This window comes from Myotis brandtii, unplaced genomic scaffold (genome assembly GCF_000412655.1).
Source record: "Myotis brandtii unplaced genomic scaffold, ASM41265v1 scaffold168, whole genome shotgun sequence".
In the NCBI taxonomy this organism is placed as follows: Eukaryota; Metazoa; Chordata; class Mammalia; order Chiroptera; family Vespertilionidae; genus Myotis; species Myotis brandtii.
The window spans coordinates 2,825,765-2,849,491 of NW_005356173.1; the positions used below are offsets into that span (position 1 = coordinate 2,825,765).

General features: G+C 38.9%; 1 protein-coding gene across 1 annotated transcript in view; it reads left to right on the plus strand.

Annotated features, from left to right (window-relative positions):
* CNTNAP2 (contactin associated protein-like 2) overlaps positions 1-23,727 on the plus strand; it is a 1,278,915-nt gene that overhangs the window by 43,860 nt on the left and 1,211,328 nt on the right. Inside the window, exon 3 of the mRNA XM_005862840.2 lies at positions 9,359-9,552. Coding sequence (XP_005862902.1) covers positions 9,359-9,552 — 194 coding nt within the window. The remainder of the gene's footprint in view (positions 1-9,358; positions 9,553-23,727) is intronic.

Consider the following 23,727-nt stretch of genomic DNA (forward strand, 5'->3'; position numbering starts at 1 on the left):
ACGGTCAATTTGCATGTTTGTCTTTTATTAATGTAGATTTTTTATAATATGCTCACATTCCATATGCTTTTCAGTGTTCAGAGGACCTTTTCAGTTTGTTATGTCTTTTTTTTTCTTTTTCAATTTTGAAAAATTCAATCATTCTTCAAATGTTTGAATTCTGTGTATTGGTTTTATTTTAGAGGCCTGGTGCATGAAATTCCTGCGGGGGGCGGGAGGAGAGGGTCTCAGCCAAGCCTGCGCCCTTTCACAGTCCGGGAGCACTCAGGGGATGTCTGACTACATTTTTAAAAAATCACCCTGTATGTAATTTTCTTACTAACTCCTCCTTTAAAACTCCTCTCACTCTCACATTCTGTTTCTTCTTTGTATTTAACTATTTTCCTGACCTCACCCCATCTTAGCATCCTTCTCTTCCCTGCTTTCTTTCCCTACCTCCCTTTGAAAGTCCTGTGGCCCCTCTACCTCCCTCCCTCCCTCCCTCCTCCCTTCTCTCCCTTTATTCCCCATGTCTGTCTCCTTCTTACTCCTCCCCCATTCGCCTTTCCCTTGTGAGCCTGAACCCTGCCTTCCTCCCTCCCTCCTTCCTTATTATTACCACCCCCTCACCCCCTGCCATGTTCACTGGTTTCTCTTTTAAACCTTCCCCCTTTCTGGGACCTGCTTCCAGCCCTGCCTGAGTGCACTTTGATATTAAAGCTTCCGTTCAGGGGGCATTAACCCCCAGCCCAGGGCCCAGCTCTGGCCAGGCCTTCGGCACCGCCCCTTCCCTGGCCTCCCTGCCACCGTCCTCCTCCCATTCCCTGCCTGGGACACCCCAACTTCTAGTCAACAAAGTACACTTAATGCACCACCCACCTAACCCTGGCCAGTATCTTTGGGTCCAGCCCTCAGGGATGAAAGCGGTACTCTCCTTAGTGTCCAACTCTGCCCCAGCTAAGCTGCGCCTCCCCTCCCAGCATGGGGGCGCCCAGCCCAACGAGGGTGGCCAAGGCTCCTCAGAGCAGGAGCACCTCTGCCTGAAAGGCCTCAGACCGTCCACCCCTCTGTCCCAATGGCCCACACCGGGGGCCACCGCCCTCCTCCCATGTCTGGGGGTGGCTCCCCACTTCACGCTGCCTGCACCCCGCCCCTCACTGGACATAGCTGCTCCGCCCCCCTGTGGTCGCCACCCCCTCCCACATGGAGCCCTTCATTTCCTTTCCTTTTCCATTCCTGCATCTTTTTCTTGTTCCCTTTCTGTATTTCTGTTTCTCCTCTCGGCCTGTCTACATGCGCCTGGGACACCCCAACTTCTAGTCAACAAAGTACACTTAATGCACCACCGACCTAACCCTGGCCAGTGTCTTTGGGGTCCAGCCCTCAGGGATGAAAGCGGTACTCCCCCTAGTGTCCAACTCCGCCCCAGCTAAGCTGCACCTCCCCTCCCAGAATGGGGCGCCCAGCCCAACGAGGGTGGACGAGGCCCACATGACCCAGGCACTGCTGCCTCAGAGCAGGAGCACCTCTGCCTGGAAGGCCTCGGACCGTCCACCCCTCTGTCACAATGGCCCACACCAGGGGCCACCGCCCTCCTCCCATGTCTGGGCGTGGCTCCCCACTTCACGCTGCCTGCACCCCGCCCCTCACTGGACATAGCTGCTCCGCCCCCCTGTGGTCGCCACCCCCTCCCACATGGAGCCCTTCATTTCCTTTCCTTTTCCATTCCTGCATCTTTTTCTTGTTCCCTTTCTGTATTTCTGTTTCTCCTCTCGGCCTGTCTACATGCAGGCCTTCCTTCCTCTCCTTCTCCTTTCTTATCCCCTCCTATCATATCCTATCCTAGCTACCATGGGCCTCACAGCTGCCTGAGCAGGGGGCAAGGATGCAGCCTGCTGAATGGTCGTTATGTGACAGTGTCCTGGGCAATTTGCATATTCCTTTATTATTAGTATAGATTTCTTAGATTTATCATTGAAATTCCCACTTTATCCTCCATGTCTATTTATTCCTACAAATTTTAACAGCTTTATTGATGTATCATTGATGTACACTAATCTATACATATTTAAATTGTAAAGTGTGATCTTTTTTATATATGAATATACCCAAGAAACCACCACCCCAATCAAGGTAATAAATACAACCTATACCCCCCAAAATCTTCTGGAACTTGTAACCTCTTCCTTTCCCTTCTTTGTCCCCATTCTGAAACAATCATTGATCTTCTTTTGTTCCTATATATAAGTTTACATTTCCTGGAATTGTATATAAATGTAATTGTATGCTGGGCACCTTCCTGAATCCTTCCAGTCAGAATAATTATGTTTAGATTAATCATCTAGTGTGTATCAATGTCCATTCCTTTGTATTGCTGAGTTGTATTCTGTTCTGTGATATATACAATTTGTTTATCCATTTATCTGTTGATGGACATTTGAGTTGTTTACAGCTTTGGACTATTACATATACAGCTTCTGTGAACATCATGGGCAGGACTTTGTATGTTCACATGCTTCCTTTTCTCCTAAGAAAATACCTAGGAGGGGAATGATGGGATTATTGGTCAGTAGTACAGACCACTAGTACCTTCATCCATTTAGATGATTCTTTGCCCAGCTGTGGGTGGGTAGTTTCCTCAGATGTGTGGGTAAATGAAGACTCAAAGGAGCCCCCTGCTGATTCTTTAGAGTGATCTCTCTATGCAGCTTCTTCCTTGGCTTCTAACTTCAGCCACCTTGGTCTCGCCTGCTCTATCTTCTCAACCCAGGATTTTACCAAGTTCTTTCTGTGTCTCAGCCTTGACACTCTCTCAAGATAGGAAGATGAGGAAATGGGGCTAACTCCATTTATGTCCTGTACCTTAGGAATCTTAGCCCCTTTTTGGCTCATATCTTACTATCTTGCAAACTATTGTTTTATATATTTTATCTGCTTTTTCGTTGTTTCAGGTGGGAAAGTAAATTAGATTTCTGTACTCCATCTTGGTAGAAGCAGATGTTCTGAAACTCTAACATATTTTGTATTTTCTATGGGGACTTCTGTATAAATCCTTCTGTATTACCTTTCAGCAGACTGATTATTTGTGAGATAATGTAAGTTGTGGATTGTCCTCCAATGAGAGATGTTTTTTTCTATCAATGACTACATTTTTTATTTCTAAAGCAATCTGGTTCTTTTTAGCATTTGTCTATAAGTGGTGTTACAACCACCCACTTAGGCATCATGTCTATGCAGGAACCATTTATCCCTAGAAAAGAAACTAAATGCTCTCTCCTGAACCACCCACCACTAAGCTCCTTTTTTCTCTCAGATATACTAATTTACAAAACAGAAATGGCTGTCATAATTATAAGCTATCACTAAGTTTTGAGTGCAAGTTTTATTCATTTCTCTAGATTCTTTATTTTAATTTATCACTCAAGTAACCCCAGTAGAATGAATATCTAGAATATGAACACCGTGTATCTTTATGGTTCACATACACACAATCCACACTCACACATATGCACACACACACATTCACAGGGGAGGAGGGATGTGTGTATGAGAGAGAGAAAAAAAAAGAAGAGGGGGGAAGAAAGGGAGGGAGTTGGAAGGCAAGCAATGGGAGAGAGAGAAAAAGAGAGAGTGATTAACACAGGAGAGAATAGGAGAGAGGCAACAACATCCCTACTGTTTAGGAAATAGAGTATTGCATTAAGTCACATAAGTCAGTCAGAGAAAGACAAGTATCACATGATTTCACTCATATGTAGAATCTAGTGAACAAAATAACCTGATGAACAAAATAGATCCAAAGACATAGAAGCGTGGAACAGACTAAGGGATCTCAGAGTTAAGGAGCCTGGCAGGAAGAAATTAACCAAATAATTTATATACATGTATGCATAACCTATGGACACAGATAATAGTGCAGTGAAGGCCTGGGGATGGGGTGGAGGGTGTCAGTGGGGAGAAAAGGGGACATCTGAATACTTTCAACAATAAAGAATAAAGATATTTTTGGTTTTATTGGTTCTAGACAGTTATTCTTAAGTCTCAGAAACTAAGAGTTTATGACTATTTAAAATCTCCTCCTCTTCTACTTCCTCTTTGACTTTCCATTTTTTTCCTTTGAGCTAAAACAATATCCACAGGGAACGTGTTTGCCCTGTTGCACTCTCCACGCCATCTTGGGGAGCAACTTCTGCTCTGCTGTGTGCCATTTTCCTGAGGTTTTTGTTTTGTTTTGTTTTTGTGTTTTTTGTTTTTTGTTTTTTTTTTGTTGTTGTTGTTTTTTTTTTTATCATGAAAGGGTTATCATTCCTAATCCTTGGATTGATAGAGGTTATACATGTCACAAGCCAAATGAACAAAGTAATCAACTTCCCCAAATTACATTGCTTGATAGATCAAAGAGAAACAGGAAACTTTTTATCCATCTTTCCACTGTGTTCCTCATGCAAGCCTGACATTTGCCCTCCCCTTGAAGTTAATCACTATTCTCTCCACATATCCTTCTGCGAAGGAATAAGTTTTAACATATATTTTTACTTGTTTCAGATTTTTGCTTCTCTTAAAGTTATCAATAAGTTCTATTCTTTTAAAGTGATGAGATTAATGGGATTAACTAGTTTATGTTAATTGTCTCCTTATTGAAAAATTGTAATGCAGCAAAAAATAGGTAATATAAGGAAATGTATTCTGAAATATTTTTTGCAGGACTAATTAGGGGAAATAGTCTAAATTTCAACAATCAGTTGAATATACTTTCTCTTCCCTCATGTAATAATTGCTCGTTTACTTCAATGGCCAAACCACCTTGTTGCTTTTGTAACACATCGATAGGCCTTTATACACAATTATATATAGAATTTCTCCTAAGTTTGGAACAAAATATCCAACAGATAAGAAAATATATTTATAATCTCTTGATGACTGGGTACATTGTTATCTGAAAAATTTACTGCTCCTCCAAAATTTTACAGAATTGCAGGTGAAGTCTGCATGTGGATGATATATTACCCTAGGTAATATTAGATACTACAATGGGAAAAAATACACATGCAAATAACACACAAAGTAGAAAGCAGAGACAATTACTTCATATCACTAGTGAGCAGATTTTCAGGAAAGTGGTTCCAAGGAGGTTTTGCAGACTGCACTTTCCAGAACACAAATTCTGAGATGGAGACTAACACATAGGACTTTATTAGGGAATGTTAGGTGGATGAGACCTGTGGAAGGGAAGGGGATGAAGAGGAAATAGGCAGGGGGAGAGGTTGAGATGCAATGCAGTCTCAAAGGAGGTTTCAACCAATTCTGCAGGGAGTTTTCCCAAGTTGGAGCGAGGGGCCTGGACCTCCACAATCCCCGGTCAAGCAGTCATTGCATCTGTACAACCCCAAGAAGGTGCATGGCCTTGGGCAAATCCCTCTTTTTAATTCTGGAAATTTCTGAAGAGGAATTACAGCTCACTAGTGTCTCTGGCAACACGGAATTACAGAGGCACCAAGTCCTCAGTCATAAAGGCGGACCTCAGTGGCACATCACAGCCTCTACCACAGGAGGTGTTATTTGCAGGGATACTTCAAGGAGAATTAGTATTTTCCCAGTTTTATTGACCTTTTGATTATGTATAGTACAACCTCAATATAATAGACTAATTTGGGTGAAGGGGTGTCCATTAAAGCTGCAAGCCCATTATATAATAAAGTAGGTTTTCTGATTGCCTGTTTTAAAAAATTGACAAGTTAGTTTACCTGTTTTTACTTATGTAGGCATGCAAAGTTTAATTTCACAAAATAGTTTTCTATATGTATTACTGTATTTTAAAGTTATACTGAGTAAGTCTAGGGAATGCATGCATTCACCCATCATCCAGAGTAAACAAATGGCTGGGGCTTGGCTTAGTGCACATGGGAACATCGGCCTGCACGTGTTAAAACTGCTGCAAAAAGTCATGCCGAGGGACAGCAGAACCAGTTACCAGGAGAGCCGTGTGATCACATGCTAATCATCTCCCAAACTTTACTTATGAGTGATGACTCCTGGATTAAAATATGTAGACTATAGTTGTAAATATGTAATATTATTTACTATAAATAAATTGCTACAGTGTTTTTTCCAACATGCAGCCTATTCACTAAAATTTCTTTAAAATAACAGTGAATTAATAACAAAAAATAACCTATTAATTTAATTATAAGCAAATTTTGCTTAAAAGGATTTTAAAATTAACAGAGTGTTAATTTTCACATATGACATACAGACCGGAAATTTTACCCATTAAATTCGAAGTCCGTTCAATCAAGCTATGTAAAATGGAGAGTTTACTGTATTACCTATGACTTCATGCCACAGCAACAGAGTTTACTACTTGTAACAGATGTAGTATAGCCTACAGAGCCTAAAACATTCAGTAATTAACCCTTTACAAAGAAAGTTTGCTGGCCCTTGGTCTAGGGTTCACAATCATCAAATAATATATCACCTCAAATAAAAGAAACTCAACACAGTATATGCTTTTCTTGCCTTCTATCCTTTGTGCTATTCTAGTCATACATTTTACTTCTACATCTCTAATTCATTGTTACTGCTTTTATTTTAAACACTCAATTATCTTTTTGAGAAATTTAAAAACATGATCAAATATTTTATACTTATGGACATGTTTACCATGTTCAGCATGTTTCTTCATGGATATACTGGTACTGGTATGAGTTTCAATACAGTAATTTAACCTTGGAGCTGGAAAACTTCCATTTCTTATAGTACATATCTACTGGTGATGAATTTGCTCAGCTTTTGTCCTAAATAGCATTATGTTGCTTTCATTTTAAAGGATATTTTGGCTGGATATAGAGCTTTTTGTTGGCAGCTTCCCTTTTACTTTTTTGTTGTTGTTGTTGTTCATCACCTCAGATATGCTGTTTCATTGTCTTTCAGCTTGAATTGTTTTTGCTGAGATGTTATTGCCTCCTTCTTACTTTCAAGATTTTCTCATTAGCATTGTTTTTGTTTGTTTGTTTGTTTTACCAATTGATTATGAGGTGTCTTGGTGTGTTTTTCTTTTATTTATCTTTTTGGAATCTGGTAAATTTCTCATATATCTGGGTTTATATTTTTCAACCATTATTTCTTCAAATGAATATTTTTCTTCCTAATTTCTACTTTCTCTGCTTTTAGTATTCCATTTGCACGACTGTTAGGACACAATATTATCCTATAAGTTAGTGGAGTACTGTTCATTTTTAAGCCTTTTCTGAGCTTCAATTTGAAAGGTTTATATGACCCTATATTCAAGTACACTAAAGTGTTTTTTCCCCCTCAACTTCTAATCTGCTGTTAAGTCCATCCATTAAAAGTTTTATTTCAGATGTATTTTTTAGTGCAAAAACTTTCATTTTTTAAAAATTTTTATTCTTTTATCCATTAAGATTTTATATTTGTGTCTTCAATATTTATATATTATCTTTTTTATAAATGGCACTAATTTATAATCTCTGTTTTAAAGTCCTGGTCTGCTAATTTTATCATCTCTGTCATTTTTCAGTCAATTTCTATTGACTGACTTTTCTCTGGTAATAAGTCATTATTTTGCTGCTTCCTCAAAGGTCTAGTATTTTATAAAATTTTTCTACTGGGCATTATAAATGCTATGTTGTTAAGTTTCTAAACTTCCATGGCCTTCCTAATGGAGTGTTGAGTTTTGTTTAGGCAAGGACTTATTTATTTGTGGGTAAGGTTGATCTTTCTTCAGGCTAGTTACCAACCTTTGTTCAGATGTGTGCAGGGTAGCCCGTATTTTAGAGCTAACTTCTTCTAATCCCTTTCTGAGATCTCTACTGAAACCTAGGGTTGTTCAATGAGTTTGCTCAATCTTGTCTCATCTGAAATCAACCTAGTCTCAGCCCTGGGCATCCTCTGGTTGTTCATTTGAAAAACTCCCCCCAGGGGGTCTTGAGGAAGATTGGTTTCAAATACACAGCTCAGTTTTCATCCAGAGTCAGAGCTGTAGAGACTCATTGGTGGTCCTGTGCAGCTTCTCAGGGCTCTTTCTTGGCACAGCTGCCTCTCTCTGGAACTCTGTCCTCGGTAGCTATGCTTCTGATTTGTCTCCATCTCAGTGATGCTGCTGTTTCTATTTGGGATACTCCCTCATGTGCTGTGATCCAGAAGATGAACCAGGCAGAAAGCCAGGAGCTGGCAGTGCTCACCTCACTTGTTTATCTTCTCTCATGGATCAGGGTCCTGCACTGACTGTTGTCCAATCTCCAAAAAGGGTAATTTTAATATACACTTTGTCAGATTTGTGAATTTTTGTGGTGGGAGAGCTATCCTATCATAGCTGAAAGCAAAAATAAGCCATATAAACATCATTAAATGAATGACCTATCTGTGATGATTTACAAAATGATTTTATTAGCATGGTCGTCATTGAATAAATTTATTTTCAGCCTTTAAATTCCTTATTTGAAAATGATGCATATATTTTGGTGTACTCTGAATTGGGTAATGTATTAAATATTTTTCTCTTATTTTCTCCCATTAGCACCCAAACACACTCAAAAAATTATGTTGCCTGTTAGTACCAAGCATTATGCCATATTTTCTGTAATGTATTTATGTGCAATCACAGTTATTTTACATAGTGGTATAAATTAGGAGTCTTTTTGTTCTATATTAGTGCCATTTTTCTAGTAAATATTTTTGCATTCTTACTATTTACCAAGCATTTATTATATTTTGCCAAAAGAATTTCATTTCATTTAGCAACTCGAATTATTTTCCTAGAAATGTGATTATTAAGAGTCATAGGTTATATATTTCTTAAGAGTTAGTGAACATATTGCCTGATTTACTAACTTAGTTCTCATGCGTACAGGAGCTTAATGTAACACTATGCCTCATCTTAAGAACTAGTGTTCTTTGAACTCTGACCTTTTGACAGCAAAAGAGTTGTGTATAATTATGTATAATTACGTTTTGTTACATTTATAATCTACTAAAAGATAAAAACCTTGTGTGAAGAATTAATAGATTGTCATATATTTTTCCTAGTGATTTTGAGTTGAAGAATTCATGGTAAATTGATCAACCCTCAGCCAATTAGACTTTGACATGTACTAATAAGATCTAATTGAGGAATTATGAAGACATTTGCTCAGGAGAAAATGAGCACATAATTATACCATAAAGAGGTTAGAGCATCACTGTAACCCAGCTGGAAGAATATTAGTGGAAGTCCCAGTGGCATCTGTAAAGGACATTTCATAATATCTGTGTGAAATACAGCACTGCCAAGGCCAACTATAAGACAAAAAATAATCCATTGTCAATTATAGAAGTTTAACTTTAAATATCTATTCTCCCCTTTTGTCTCTACTTTGTTCAGGTGCCGGGGGATGGTCTCCATCTGACAGTGACCATTATCAATGGCTTCAGGTTGACTTTGGCAATCGGAAGCAGATCAGTGCCATTGCAACCCAAGGAAGATACAGCAGCTCAGACTGGGTGACCCAATACCGCATGCTCTACAGTGACACTGGGAGGAACTGGAAACCTTATCATCAAGATGGGAATATCTGGGTGAGTCATTGTGGGAAAGCAAAGACACACAGTTGACAAAGTTGCAGATGTGTGACCCTTGACCCTCTCTGCCCTGGTGTGGCCTGGTTGGAGGTTGATCTTGTTGGATTTTTTTTCTTGTCTTTGTGTTATTATTCTCTGGTACTTGCTAAATGAGAAAGAAATGCAAACAAAGGTCAAGGAGGTGGGAATACAGATCCACACCGCTCTGTGCTCACCCTGCACCATGCCTTTCTCATAGTGGTGGGAAAAATCTTATCTTTCAAAGTGAATGTACCCTCTCCCCCAAGTTCTAGTGTATTTCTAGGCAAACAACACCTCTCAATAAAACTGTGTTGAAATTAAAAAAATAATAATTATTGGGTAAATAACTTAAAGATGATAGGACACTATAATTTCTTTAAACACTGTATTTTGAGTTACTATATTTTTGTCTGGAGGACCTATCTGAAATGGTACAAATTGTTTCCAAATCCTGAACCATGAGTTAACAAATAAAATGAAAAAAATTTTTTTTCCTGACTTAGGTTTCCAATGTTTACTCCCACTCACTTTTACTTGCCTCAGATTGTTTCTATTGAAGATATTTCATTAATATCTTCATGTGAAAAGGTCTATAGCCAATGGAGTGACTTAACCTGCTGATGAGTGCTGGGCAGAGCAGATCACTTCCTGCTGGAAGCTCGTCCCATTTTCTATTTTGCTTCAACCTGGGTTGTTTAGATGAAACTCTACCCAATAGTTACTGACCATTTATATATGAAGAGAAAGGTAAGGTACGCGTATGGTTTTCTTTTAAAATAGAAGAAAATGGAAGGCCAGTCATAGCTCTGGAGCACTAGACACCGTAGAGAGCATTCCTTTCCTAAACATTTTTTTTACCATCATCTCACACCAAAAGGTTGCAGGTTTGATCCCTGGTGAGAGTGTTTTTCGGGAGGCAATTGGTCAATGTTTCTCTCCCCCTCCTCTGCTCTAAAAATCAATAATAATAAAAAGAGCTACCAATTGCAATAATAGTTTTTTTTCCTTTTAGAAACCTTATGCAAGTTCCCCATCATTCCAAGTTTGCTAAAACTTTTGCAATGAATAGCTGATGAATTTTTTAAAATATAAGTGTATTTATTTATTTTTAAGTTGATTTTAGAGTGAGAGGAAGGGAAGGAGAGACAGAAACATCAGTTGGTTGCCTCCCATACACACCTTGACCAGGGACCAAGAATTGAACCAGTGACCTTTTTAGTGCACAGGACAACACTCAATCATCTGAGCCACACTGGCCAGGGCTAGTTGGTAAATTTTTTATCAACCTGTTTTTGACTCTGTTAAGATACTCACATGGTTTTTCTCTTTGGATATGTTAAAATGGTGCATTAATACATTTTCTCAGGACCAAACATTTTTTTATATATGGAAATATTACTGTCCTTCACTCTGAGATGTATGCACATGTCAATATTTCTCTATTAAAAACATTTGTGAAATCTAACTATCTATCTATCTATCTATCATCTCTATTTCTATCCATCTATTCTTGTTGACTGAGAAACCGTTTTCTCAGATTGAAATTTCTATTGAAGGCTTAGGGCGATGGGTCTCAGTCTGGGCTATCCATTTGAATGACCTGAAAAGGTTGTAAAGAATGTAGATGTCAGGAACACCCAGACACATATAGTCAGAATCATCTAAGTAGAAATTAGATTAATGATACTGACAACATATTTAAAGAGAGACGTTTTCAATATGAGTAAAATATTGAAATAATGAAGAAATAATCTAGAGAAATAGGAACAGTAATATAAGAAATTTCCCATATTATATAGTGGTTGAAACTCTTATTACAGATCTGTATTCACTTATTTCTTTTATTATGAGAAAAAAAATTTTTAAAAGTTTAACCCATTTATTCCTAAAATATTTCAATTCCATTGGAAAGTTATGTGTATTTATTACACTTGAATAAATTAAAGTACTAAAATTTGAAGAATCTATTTGAGTTGAATTATTTTAAAAAGCAGCCTTGACCAAAATCAAGTAATGCCATTAATATTAAACAGGAAGAAAGATGAGGAGGAAAAGGAAGAGGAAATTCAGTTTTTAAAATTGTGTTCTTCACAGTATTAGGAAAAATGCTGGGGATTTTTATTCTGATCAGTGTCAACTCTTGGAGAATTTATATTTTGAAAGTCCTTAAGTAATATTTTGTGAGTAGCCAGAGTTTAGAGCAAAGATTTGAGGCATATAGGAGCCAGTACTATGGCACCAGCTTTTGAGAAAAGAAAAAACTCTTATTGCTAAGTTGACACACAAGGAGACAGGAGGCAAGGCTCAAGTCTGTCTCCCTGATCCAGGGTTCAAGGTAAGTTGTATGGGGTCTGTGGGAACAGGTTGGTATGCAGAAGCATTGGTGTGGAAGGTTTTGATTGCAGAGCTTTGGGACTTGGCCCTTTAGGGTAAGTCTAGAGGCCTGGTGCATGAATCCGTGCACCAGTGGGGTCCCTTGGCCTGGCCTGCAGGATTGGGCCTAAACAGGCTCTCTGACATCCCCTGAGGGGTTCTGGATAGGGAGAGGTCACAGGCCAGGCTGAGGGACTCAACGGTGCACGATCAGGCCTGGGGAGGGACAAGGGAGGGCTCTAGGGTGTGCCCGGCCCGTCTTGCTCAGTCCCTATGGGCCAGACCCCAGCAGTACGCTAACCTACTGGTCAGAGCATCTGCACCCTGGTTGTCAGTGCACATCATAGCGAGTGGTTGAGGGGCCTTAGCATATCATTAGCAAATTACGCTTTGATTGGTTGAACGGATGACTGGATGACCAGACACTTAGCATATTAGGCTTTTATTATATAGGATATGGGAAGGGGCTTCAGCACCTCATCTTTATGGGCAGCAGAAAGGGTTCTGTGCAGGGAAAAAGACTTTGGTTCCCCGTGCAACTGGAGGTCAAATTTCTCTCTTCTGCTCATGCTTTGGCTGCATGACTTGTGGTTTTGGACTATTATCTCTGAAAAGCAACTCAGTATCTTGTTAGAAATAGGATAGTTTGAGTTGGTTCTGCAGTTACACTGGCTTGGGTAGATGGTCATTTCCACAGCAGTATCCAATGATAGTAACTGTTATGTGAACTAAGGATATAATGTCCTGAAAAATAAAATGTGATGCTAGAGTCGTCCTTTAGAAATAACTTCTATCAAGCCATATTTGTTTTGCAAGAAAATTTGTATGTATATTGGGATGTGTAAGTTGTAGGAGGCAACTAGTGGGGAAAATGTCTCTTTGTTCAAAGTTTTCATCTCACAAGATAATTCAAAGTCTCAAGCATAATTTATGTATTTTTAAAAAAAAGTGTTTTTCAACCCTGGATACACAATGGAATAACCTAAAAAGTTTTGAAACACAGGGATGTTGGGTACCATCTCCAGATGTTGGATTTAGTTGGTCTAAGGTGCTACCTGGGCACTGGGATTTTAAAGCTCCCCAGGTCATGCTAATATACAGCCACCACTGAGAACCATATCTTAGACTGAATTTTGGCCATGGGGAGAGTGTGGATGGAGAAATTTTGTTGTGAAAAACAATAGTAGAATAGAAAAATTAGAAAGGACATTTTTTAAAGTTGTGTAGAGACTGAGAGAGAGCGAGAGAGAGAGAGAGAGAGAGAGAAAGTGACCAACCACCTAACAGACCAATCAACTGAGGGTAGACAAGGTTCAGATCACAAGCTCTTCCTATAAAACACTCATTATTTTCTAACTCTCTAAGGATTTTAATCTAAAATCAGATTAGCAGCCGAACCGGTTTGGCTCAGTGGATAGAAGGGTCCCAGGTTCGATTCCGGTCGAGGGCATGTACCTTGGTTGCAGGCACATCCCCACTGGGGGGTGTGCAGAAGGCAGCTGATAGAACACTCTCATCGATGTTTCTAACTCTCTATCCCTCTCCCTTCTTCTCTGTAAAAAATCAATAAAGTATATTAAAAAAATAAAAAAAATCAGATTAGCATGTTGATAAAAGTATTAGAGGGGCTACAAGACAGACTCCAAAGTATCTTTCCCATTTCTGTTTTTGTAACGTTTTTATCTCACAATTGAGAGAGTATCAATACTCCCCTATCATACTGTGTTCAGGTAATAATTAAGATGGCTGCTAAAATGCAGCAATATCTGAGCTTTAATTCGTGTATCAGATTCTAAGCAGTTAGGCATAATCCCGTGCTAAACACAGAGACATACAGTCAAAGGGCTGAGTAGGGTAAAATCTTCCAAGATGACAAGGACACTTTTGGCAATATAAAAAATTATGTTACTTTTAATAATCAGTGACAGAAATGTTTTAATCATTATGATGTATTCTAAAAGACAACATTCATTGTTTTCTAAATATTATTGAGGACTTTCTAGTAAATGTTTTAACATGAATTAAATCATTAAAATTTAGCATTTACAAATCTCAACAAAAATACACTTTGGTTTAAGTTTATTAAAAATGGTAACTAATATTGGATTTTATTTTAATCCAACTATTATTTAGCTACTATTTTGTAGACTAGTAATGTTGGCAGCAAGAATGGCACTGGGTATTAGACTGGTGGGGTCAGACAGGACATCAGTTCAGTAACCTCGGTACTTGAGTTCTGGCTAAGAAAGAATTCAGAGCCAAGACTAAAACTATAAGAGAAAGTTTATTTAGAAAGTCCCAGAGGTAGAAGTGAACTGTAGAAGGAATGGGCTCAGGAAACAAGTTACAAAAGCAAAAGAAGGGGCACTTGGAGCTTAGGAGAAAGAAAGGTAGAGGTAATGCCCTGGAGGGAAGAAGAGTGGGAGGGAGAGGAGAAAGGCAAGGCCAGGTCCTGCTCCCAGGAGAGAGAGCCACTCTGGGTCCTCCATTGAGGGTATTTAAGGCTGGGGATTTTAGGGGAGGTCCCAAGGGAGGATCTCAATAGAACAATCATCAGCTTTTCAGGTGTGTCCTTTCAGGGTCATAGACTGATTGACCAGCCCTGGGAGGGGGGTGGGGGGGAACGGGGCATCATAGTCAATACAGCTGGTCCTGGTGTCAGTCATGGCCTTGTTTGACTGGTTTTGCTGCTTTTCTGGGCCTGGAGCTGAGAGACAACTGAGGCCGCCAATGCATTTGATGCAGGTCAGAATCTCATTGCCCTGCACACTTAATGCTTAAGGGCTGTTCTTTGGCCCCCTTTGTCATTCCCCCTCTAAGGGCATCAAACCTGCATGCCAGGGGAAGAAAGGTCAGGGAGTGTCCAAATCACATGACCAGTGATATGGAAGGTCAGGGGGTCTAAACTGCATGACCAGCGATATGCTAGGGGAGCAAAGGTTACTCTGGGTGTGAGGTCCTTATTTTTCGAGTTTTGCCCATTGCTAGGTACCCAGGGCTTTCTGTCCTGGTGACCTTCTGTACCTGGGCCATCATCCTTGCTCTGCTAATGTCTGTCTAATTATCTACCATAGTGACATAGTAAAAATTTGTCTGTAATTTAAACATATTTTTCTTTTAATTTTTTTTCTTAAAAGATGAGAAAATGTTTATGTATTCCTAATTATTTTTTAAAGCACTGTTTATCCCTTTGTTAATGGTAGGCATGTATCAGACTGTGATCATGACCACTGAATGTATTAGATGGAGAATCCCACAGAACAGAAATATTTTATTATATTTAATAACATGGTTAGATACTCATCAATAGCATAGGAATATATAAGTTCATATTCTCTAAGCCAGTGATTCTCAACCTTTCTAATGCCGCGACCCTTTAACACAGTTCCTCATGTTGTGGTGGCCCCCAACTATAAAATTATTTTCGTTGCTACTTCATAACTGTAATTTTGCTACTGTTATGAATTGTAATGTAAATATCTGATATGCAGGATGTATTTTCATTGTTACAAATTGAACATAATTAAATCATAGTGATTAACCACCAAAACAATATGTAATTATATATGTGTTTTCCGATGGTCTTAGGCGACCCCTGTAAAAGGGTCGTTCGACCCCCAAAGGGGTCTCGACCCACAGGTTGAGAACCGCTGCTCTAAGCAATGTTAGGTAGAGTGTTCATTTGACAGATATGTGATGAACCTGGATCTCTTTGTCTCTTATATGCTTTCTATATACTCATGCTCGCGCATACATAAAACTTAATTGATTTTAGTAAATTTGAAACATTTAAAAACCTGAAAATCAAGTCGTAGTTAACAGATTGATTTAGTAATTTCTTTCATTTTCTGAATATTAATAATTGGAGCAGTATGCTCTCCACTTTATTCTTAACCAAAGATCCAATCAATCAATATTTGCATAATAAAAGTTCCCAAAATATCTTTCTAGATTAGCCTCTCTAACCAGGTGTTTGGCAAGTGAAAGCCAAGGTAGGCATTAAAAAGTCTGAATTCAAGTATCTAGTTTCATTGATTTGGTTTATAAACTCAGAGAAGTCACTCTGTGTCTCAAGTTCCTAATCAGAGAAATAGGAATAACACCTATTGGGAGATTTAAATGAGATTGTATAAGTAAAGAAGTTTTGCAGACTACAAAGATTTAGCAACATGTGTGCTATGAATTGCCTGTCTTAGAAGCATTCTGTAAAACCAGGGCAGTATTTTTCAGTGAGAATAGTCTCTCATGATAATTTTCAGATATTTTTTAGTCCCTTTCTTTCCTTACCTTTTACTCTTCTTCTTGATTGAAAATAACTGAGAATATTTCAGGTGAAAGAAACATGACTTAATGTAGGAGTTGTAATGTGGAAAAATTGTGGCATATTTTCCACTTAACAAATAAAGTGGCTACTGGTGGACAGTGAGTATAGGCTGGGCGTGGGAGGCATGGCAGCGGGCAGACCCAGCTCTGAGCCAAGTGCCACTGCAGTGCTTGTAACAAATTATCTGTTACCTACTGATGCCCATGTGCCCAATGAGCCATGTAAGAGGATATTGTTTAAAATGAAAGGATTATTCTGTCCTATCCTTTCAACCATTTGTTGTAGTGGTTGCACTAATTTTCCAAATCACTTACAAATATGTTCCAGTTATAAAGGTGAAGCATCGCTGTTTCACAGTTTAGTAGTATATGGAGATTCTTTCAAACAGATCTAGAATTTTTTCCTGCATGTGAAATTAGGGAAGACCTCCATCCAGGTGTCTTGGTCATGTATCTGCCATCAGATGATAACATCTTCAACTTCACTTAGGATACTGACATAACACTTTTTCAGAAATTGATGGGAATTTTCTTTGCTTGTTTATGTATACAACTGCATTGTGGCTGCCATCAGTCATTGGGGAAAGCACCCGGCAGGCACATTTGAAATAATTTTATCAACACTAGTAGCTTATTGAGAAATAAAACACATCAGAGTTATCTGCATTAAACCCTTTCTAACATGACTGTTGGCATAAATGGGGTAAAAACTTTGGGATTTGTATAGGAGAAAACCATTTCCAAGGTGAATTTATTGTAAGCTTTTTATTTCTCTGAAATAGATTTTTCTGTTTACACCTGTCTCAGCCTGGGTGATATTTTAAAAGTCTCATGAATTTTAATAAGTTGAGAGGATATTGCAGATCCTTTTGCATATACTGTAATGCCTCTACTAGTGAATTTTGATCACCTTCCTAAATGTACATTTGTATTGTGAGAGTCTCATTTTAAGAGGTCATGAGACTATGTCTTGTGCCAATTTGTGAAACATTTAATATTCTACACATATACAAATAAATAGAACCATTCTCAACAACATGGTTGCTTTTTACCAAAAATTTAGACTATAAAAATTTGATGTTATTAATAATAGAGAATATATTGTTGGCATACACTGTTAAGTAAAGGAAAATGATTAAGTGTATATTATAAGATTTATTAGAGGCAATAAAACATAGTATATAATTGTCCACAGTTTAGTGCAATTTTCATCTGAGACAAAGTAGGATGTATGAAATCCTTGTTCTAAAATGTTAAGTATATTTGATTGCTTGGCAAGCTCTCTGGAAAGGGAAGGACCCTGAATACGAATAATGATGTTTTTAGTTGCTTATTTTACTCTGGAGTCAAATAATGGAGATGCTAATATTCTTACTAGAGCAGGGTTGGATTTAGGTGGCATGTGGCTAAATGACGTAAAGTGAATGCAATTTTTACGGAGTCTTGATAGATAGGTTCCTACCAATATTTTGAATAAAATATTAATTCCCCCATGTAAGATGCATGTCTCTGCTCAAGTGGTAGCTTAGTGGAAGTTGGAGGAATATTAGTATGCCTGACTAGGGGAATTTAGAGCAGGAGAAACCAGTATGTTGTGTGGCCATGGCCCCTGAGAGCAGTGAAAGGAACAGCTCTGAGGTGCACTCTGGAATCAGACTAATAGGCCCATCATCAAACTTCCTTCACACAGATCTGTGTAACTTTCGACAGATTCCTTAAGCTTTCTGTGTCTAAGTTTCCTCATCTGTCCAATGCAACTAATAATGGTCCTTACTACACTGCAGTGGTACCGCCCTCAATAGAGATTACAGGTATTGAATTATGTGAAGAGTTTAGAAAAATGCCTGACACCTATTAACCACTCAATTATTATATTTGATAAAAGTGAGACTTCCAGATGCATTGCTATAGTATATTGCATTGGCTCTGTTCTTCAAAATTCAAAATAGCCTGCTACTTTCACTTTACCTTAGCTTTTCTGTACTAAGGCATTGGCATATTTGTTGTAGTACAACTGTGCTTCTTAGCCTGAAATGACTATTAACTCGTTTCTAAGTATAATTGGGAATGCTAATCTAATTTATGACATTTGAGTCATGATCCCATTCATTGTTACATGGAGTCCCATGCATCACAGTATAAATTGTGTCTGGATAGTTCACATTCTGGGCAAGATGGAACTGGGAGGGTGTGAGATTTTATCATGCTACTTGGAAGAGTGCACAGGTTAAAACTTATGAATTGTTTTTTGGGGGAAATTTTTAAAAATATATTTTTATTGATTTCAGACAGGAAGGGAGAGGGAGAGAGAGATGGAAACATCAATAATGAAAGAGAATCATTGATCTGCTGCCTCCTGCATACCTGCCACTGGGAACTGAGCCTGCAACCTGGGCAGGTGCCCTGACCTGTAATCAAACCATGACCTCCTGGTTCATAGGTAGGAGCTCAACCACTGAGCCGTGCCAGCTGGACTATTTGTGGATTTTTTAATTTAAATTTTCAAACCACATCTGTGGGGAGCTGAAACCCAAGAAAGTGAAACTGCAGATAAGGGGCAGGGGTGGGGGTGGGGGGCAATATGCTGGTTAGCCAAGCAAGTAGACAGTCTGCAGACAGAGTGAGAGGCCCCTCTGTATGTCAGATACTCAAAGCATGTCTGTGGACCAGTAGCATCAGCATCGCTGGGAGCTTGTTAGCAATGCAGAACTTCAGAGACCCACCCATGCTTTTCAAATCAGAATCTGCATTTTAACAATATTCACAGATGATTCATATACATGTTAAAGATAGAATGTGTTCTCAATATTTGAGAAGCTCTCACAGGAAAGATGAATGAGAATTGCCCTTTGTGTCTACAAACCAAAACACAGGAGTAGAAAAATTAGAATTCACAGTGCAAATTGCACACCAATTTATGGAAAAGAGAATAAACTGACAAACAGGCACTCACTGAGCAGCTACCAATTATTGAGGGTTGAAGATCAACACAATGACTGCCTTCAGAGGTAAAAAATAGAGTGGCAATGCTAAGTACAGTGGGGCCTTGACTTATGAGTGTCCCGACTAATGAGTTTTTTGAGATACCAGCTGTCTCTCTGCCGATTTTTTGCATTGAGTTGATAGAGTAATTTGAGTTAACGAGCTCCTTAACCAGCTCCTTAACGAGCTCGGTCTCGGAACGAATTAAACTCGTAAGTCAAGGCCCCACTGTATATAAATTTAAATTACAGTGTAGGACTATATGTATCCTAATGGATAGAGCTTTGCACTGGTTGTTCTGGGAACACACACAATAAAGGCCTCATTCAGAGTGGTTGAAGGTCATGGTCAGCAAAGGCTTCTTGAAGAGCTAAGTATTGTTGCTAAGTAGGTGAAGAGTTGGTCATACAGAGAAGAGAAGCAGGAAGTCATGCCCTCAAAGGAATCTTCTACTGAAATAGGTAGGAATGGATAGTGAGACACTATAAATAATCCGGTCTCTCCCAAGTTCTTTATTACAAACCTACAGATAAAAATCTGACCTTTCTTTAAAATTTTTCAATCATATCTTTTGAATCGGTAACGTTTAAGTTATACCGTGTGAATATCCAACTTTGGAAGGGTGTTGGAGTTTGTGCCTTCTTTGAGGGCCCATCTCTGTAATACTCCCAGTACAGAGTTCACTGTCAAGCACATAATAGATGTTTAAGAATGTACAATTGAATTGAAGTACCTCATTCTGAAGGTAAATGGGCAGAAGCTGAGAGACATAATGTTACTTAAATCCAAGGCACACATTCAGGTCTACTGACCCCAGGACTCAATATGGAGCCAAATACTTATTTTGTTTTATTCTTGGTTTAGCAAGAAACCCCATTACTATAATGACCACTTGCTTATTTTGACTAAATGAAAGCAATTCAATTGCATACACAATACTTACAGGACAAGATAGTGCAGGCTCAGGTGCTAGACTTCAGATATCAAAACGCTGCCCCAACCCTTAGTAACAGTGAACACTGAACCACATTAGTGTTTAATGACATCAAGCAAAGAGCTGATAGATCTGTCCTTAAGAATAACAAAATCTAATTTTGAGGATCATAACTGTAAACAAAAGCCTGGTTATCTTGTGCAATTTTCCGTATGCTTGTGCGTCATGTGACTGTGAAGATATCTCCACATTATATTTCACTTATACACACAATTTAGCCAAGTAACTAATTTAGTCCATGTTGACTTTGAGAAAGAACTAATAGAATGTTAAAATGTCTCAGCAAATAAATTTAGTTCGCTTGAATCTACTAGCTTAATTATATTCTGTATTATCATCCTGGTAAAAAGATGTCCTTTGGATAGCCTGTCTGAATGGTTCACTCCATTTCCTGCAGTGCCCTTTCATGGGCCTAGAAAAGGAATAAAGCAGAGACTTCAGCTGCTAGGAAAATTATATCATGCTCCCGAATGGAAAGATTATTTGAGATACACTTCTGCATTTCTCCCATGAATTTCACTGACATGCTTTGATGAGACAGTGGGTCTATTGTAATTGACATTGGCATGAATTAATATGAAGCTGTAGTGGAGTCTATGAAAACTCTGTCCTGGAATGGAGCAGAACAGTTGAGAAACTTTCCCTGGACCAAATGACAAATAATATCAGGCAACCAGCACTTACATAGGGTTCATTATGTGTTCAATATACTTTATCTCATTTAATCTTCAAAACAACATAAATGTAATAATGTGGATGATGATGATGATGATGAAGTCCATTCTATAGATGCAGAAATTAAGGATTAGAGGAAGTAGTGCATTCCTTGGAGTACGTGGTGAATTAACAGTGGAGCTGGGATTTAAAACCAGGACGTTCTCACTAATTAGCCTGTGGTCTTCACCATTATGGCTCCCCTCAGCTCTCCCTTTCACAGTCTACAGGAAACGTGGTGACAACCACATTTTAAATATAATGTGCTGCCCATATAGGTAATAGTGTGACATATATACCATATATACTTTTTGTAAAGATACCAATATCCCCCAGTGTGACCTCATTGTAACTACTTATAATATGCAGTGGCCCTGTTTCCAAATAAGATAACATTGTGAGGTACCCGATATATGTTGGGGTTTGGACCTCAACATATGAATTTTAGTTGGATATAATTTACCACATAGTACCTAAGTACTAGAAAGTACTTTATAAAGTTATAGCATTAAAATCTAATCACTACCACTATGGTGGTGGCAGTGTTGTGTACATTATAAAGAATATGTACTGGGCTTATAAGAAAGACAATAGCTTCTAAGAGGAGTTGTATATAGCTCCTCATGAACGCAGGAATTATGCCTGGGTCAAACCATGAGAGATTGGTTGATACCTAATTAGATTCGACACTTTGCATTCATTTACTTATGAGCAAGGCTGCAATGAAACACTTCCATAATTATTTTTCTTGGGCAACAAATAAGCCAAATATGTGTTTTTAAAATCAACCCTTCACCCCATCCCGTGAAAACTATTTGGCCTTTAAAAAATGCCCAACTTTCAAATCTCACATAGCAGTTTACTCTAAATTAAACACCATTTGGCACTATGAACATCATCTCATTCCTGGAGATATGTTACTTATTAAAAATGGGATTCTAGAGAACTTGTATTCTAAACTATTGCAGACATTTCTTGTGTCCTAACAAAAGAGCTCTCTCAGAGACTCAAAGAAAGCTCTCTCAAGGACTCAAAGATAAAACAGCTTAGTCCTATTGGATCTTGAGATTTAATTGCTAATTCATTTGGGCTATAATGGAATCTGTTTTTGAAGACAGGCAGGTTTCATTCTTGAGCCCTCACAGTATTCTTCAGGGAAGGTTAGGAAACACAATCCCACCATCTCCTATATGAAAGCTGAGTTGCCCACGGCGAAGGCATTATTCATCCTATGCATTTAGCAGGCACGATTGTTCATGCCATTCTCACAGTGACTGTCCTGCTTGTGTATTGTTCAGCTTTGTTATAGTATACAAATTGGAAAATAGAGCTGTGTGTGATAGCCTGAGAGCCACAGAAAAAGACGGAGATTTTATCATGAAGTTATTCAGGCTGTTTACATTCAGCCAGGCACAAACCAGTGTTTGATAACAGAACCAAACAAATACACAAGTTCCCAGTTTCTTTGAAAGGATTTTGTGATTCTGATACCAGAAGGCATATATAGTGGGTTTGTCACATGACATCCTATCTAATAAAGAGGGGATATGCTAATTGACCCTCACACCAGCACAAAGATGGCGGTGCCCACAGCCAATAAGACGGGAATATGCTAATTCACTGCCACCCCTCAAAGATGGCGGTGCCCACAGCCACAAGATGGCCGGCAGGGGAGGGCAGTTGGGGGCAACCAGGCCATCAGGGGAGGGCAGTTTGGGGCAATTGGGCTGGCAGGGGAGGGCAGTTGGGAGTGATCAGGTTGGCAAGGAAGCAGTTAGGCGTCAATCAGGCTGGCAGGGGAGTGGTTAGGGAGTGATCAGGCTGGCAGGCAGAAGCAGTTATGGGCAATCAGGCAAGCAGGAAGGTGAGTGGTTGGGAGCCAGGAGTCCCCGATCATGAGAGGGATGTCCCAGATTGGAGAGGGTGCAGGCGGGGCTGAGGGACTCCAACCCCCCCCCCCCCCCCAACCCTGGTGCATGAATTTCGTGCACTGGGCCTCTAGTATTTAATAAAAAGGTCAGTGTAGGATTAAATATCTATAATTTGACAGTTTAATTCTTGGAATAGGGATAGGGATATTGCATATTATCTTTTCCTGAAATAAGCAGTAATGTCAATGTTGTTGTTGTTTTTAAAATGTTAAAGTCAAAGACTAAAGACTAATTTTAAAGTCAAAATTTTAAAGTCAAAGACTAAAGACTAATAATTCAGATAATTATTTTTTGTTTGGAGTTGTGTTAACTCAGTGATTCTCAACCTTCTGGCCCTTTAAATACAGTTCCTCATGTTGTGACCCAACCATAAAATTATTTTCGTTGATACTTCATAACTGTAATGTTGCTACTGTTATGAAGCGTAATGTAAATATCTGATATGCAGGATGGTCTTAGGCAACCCCTGTGAAAGGGTCGTTCGACCGCCAAAGGGATCGTGACCCATAGGTTGAGAACCACTGTGTTAACTGATAATGAAATAAAACACACACACGCCTGCACACTCAACTCTTACTTAAAATAACCATTATTCTTCATCCAAGTTATATAAAATATGTGCATATTTAATAGAATCATTTCTATTTTTCCACTGATACAATTGCAGTGCATGGGTATTAGTTCGACTAAGTTCGAACTCCACTGGTAATACTACCATTCATCCAGGACCTACCTGATAAGTGCTCTCTGTCAAATACTGTGACAAGATCCTGAAGGACGAGAGACCAAGTTTGTTCCCTGGTTTCCTTGTCCCCAAAGTCTTTGCTTTCTCCA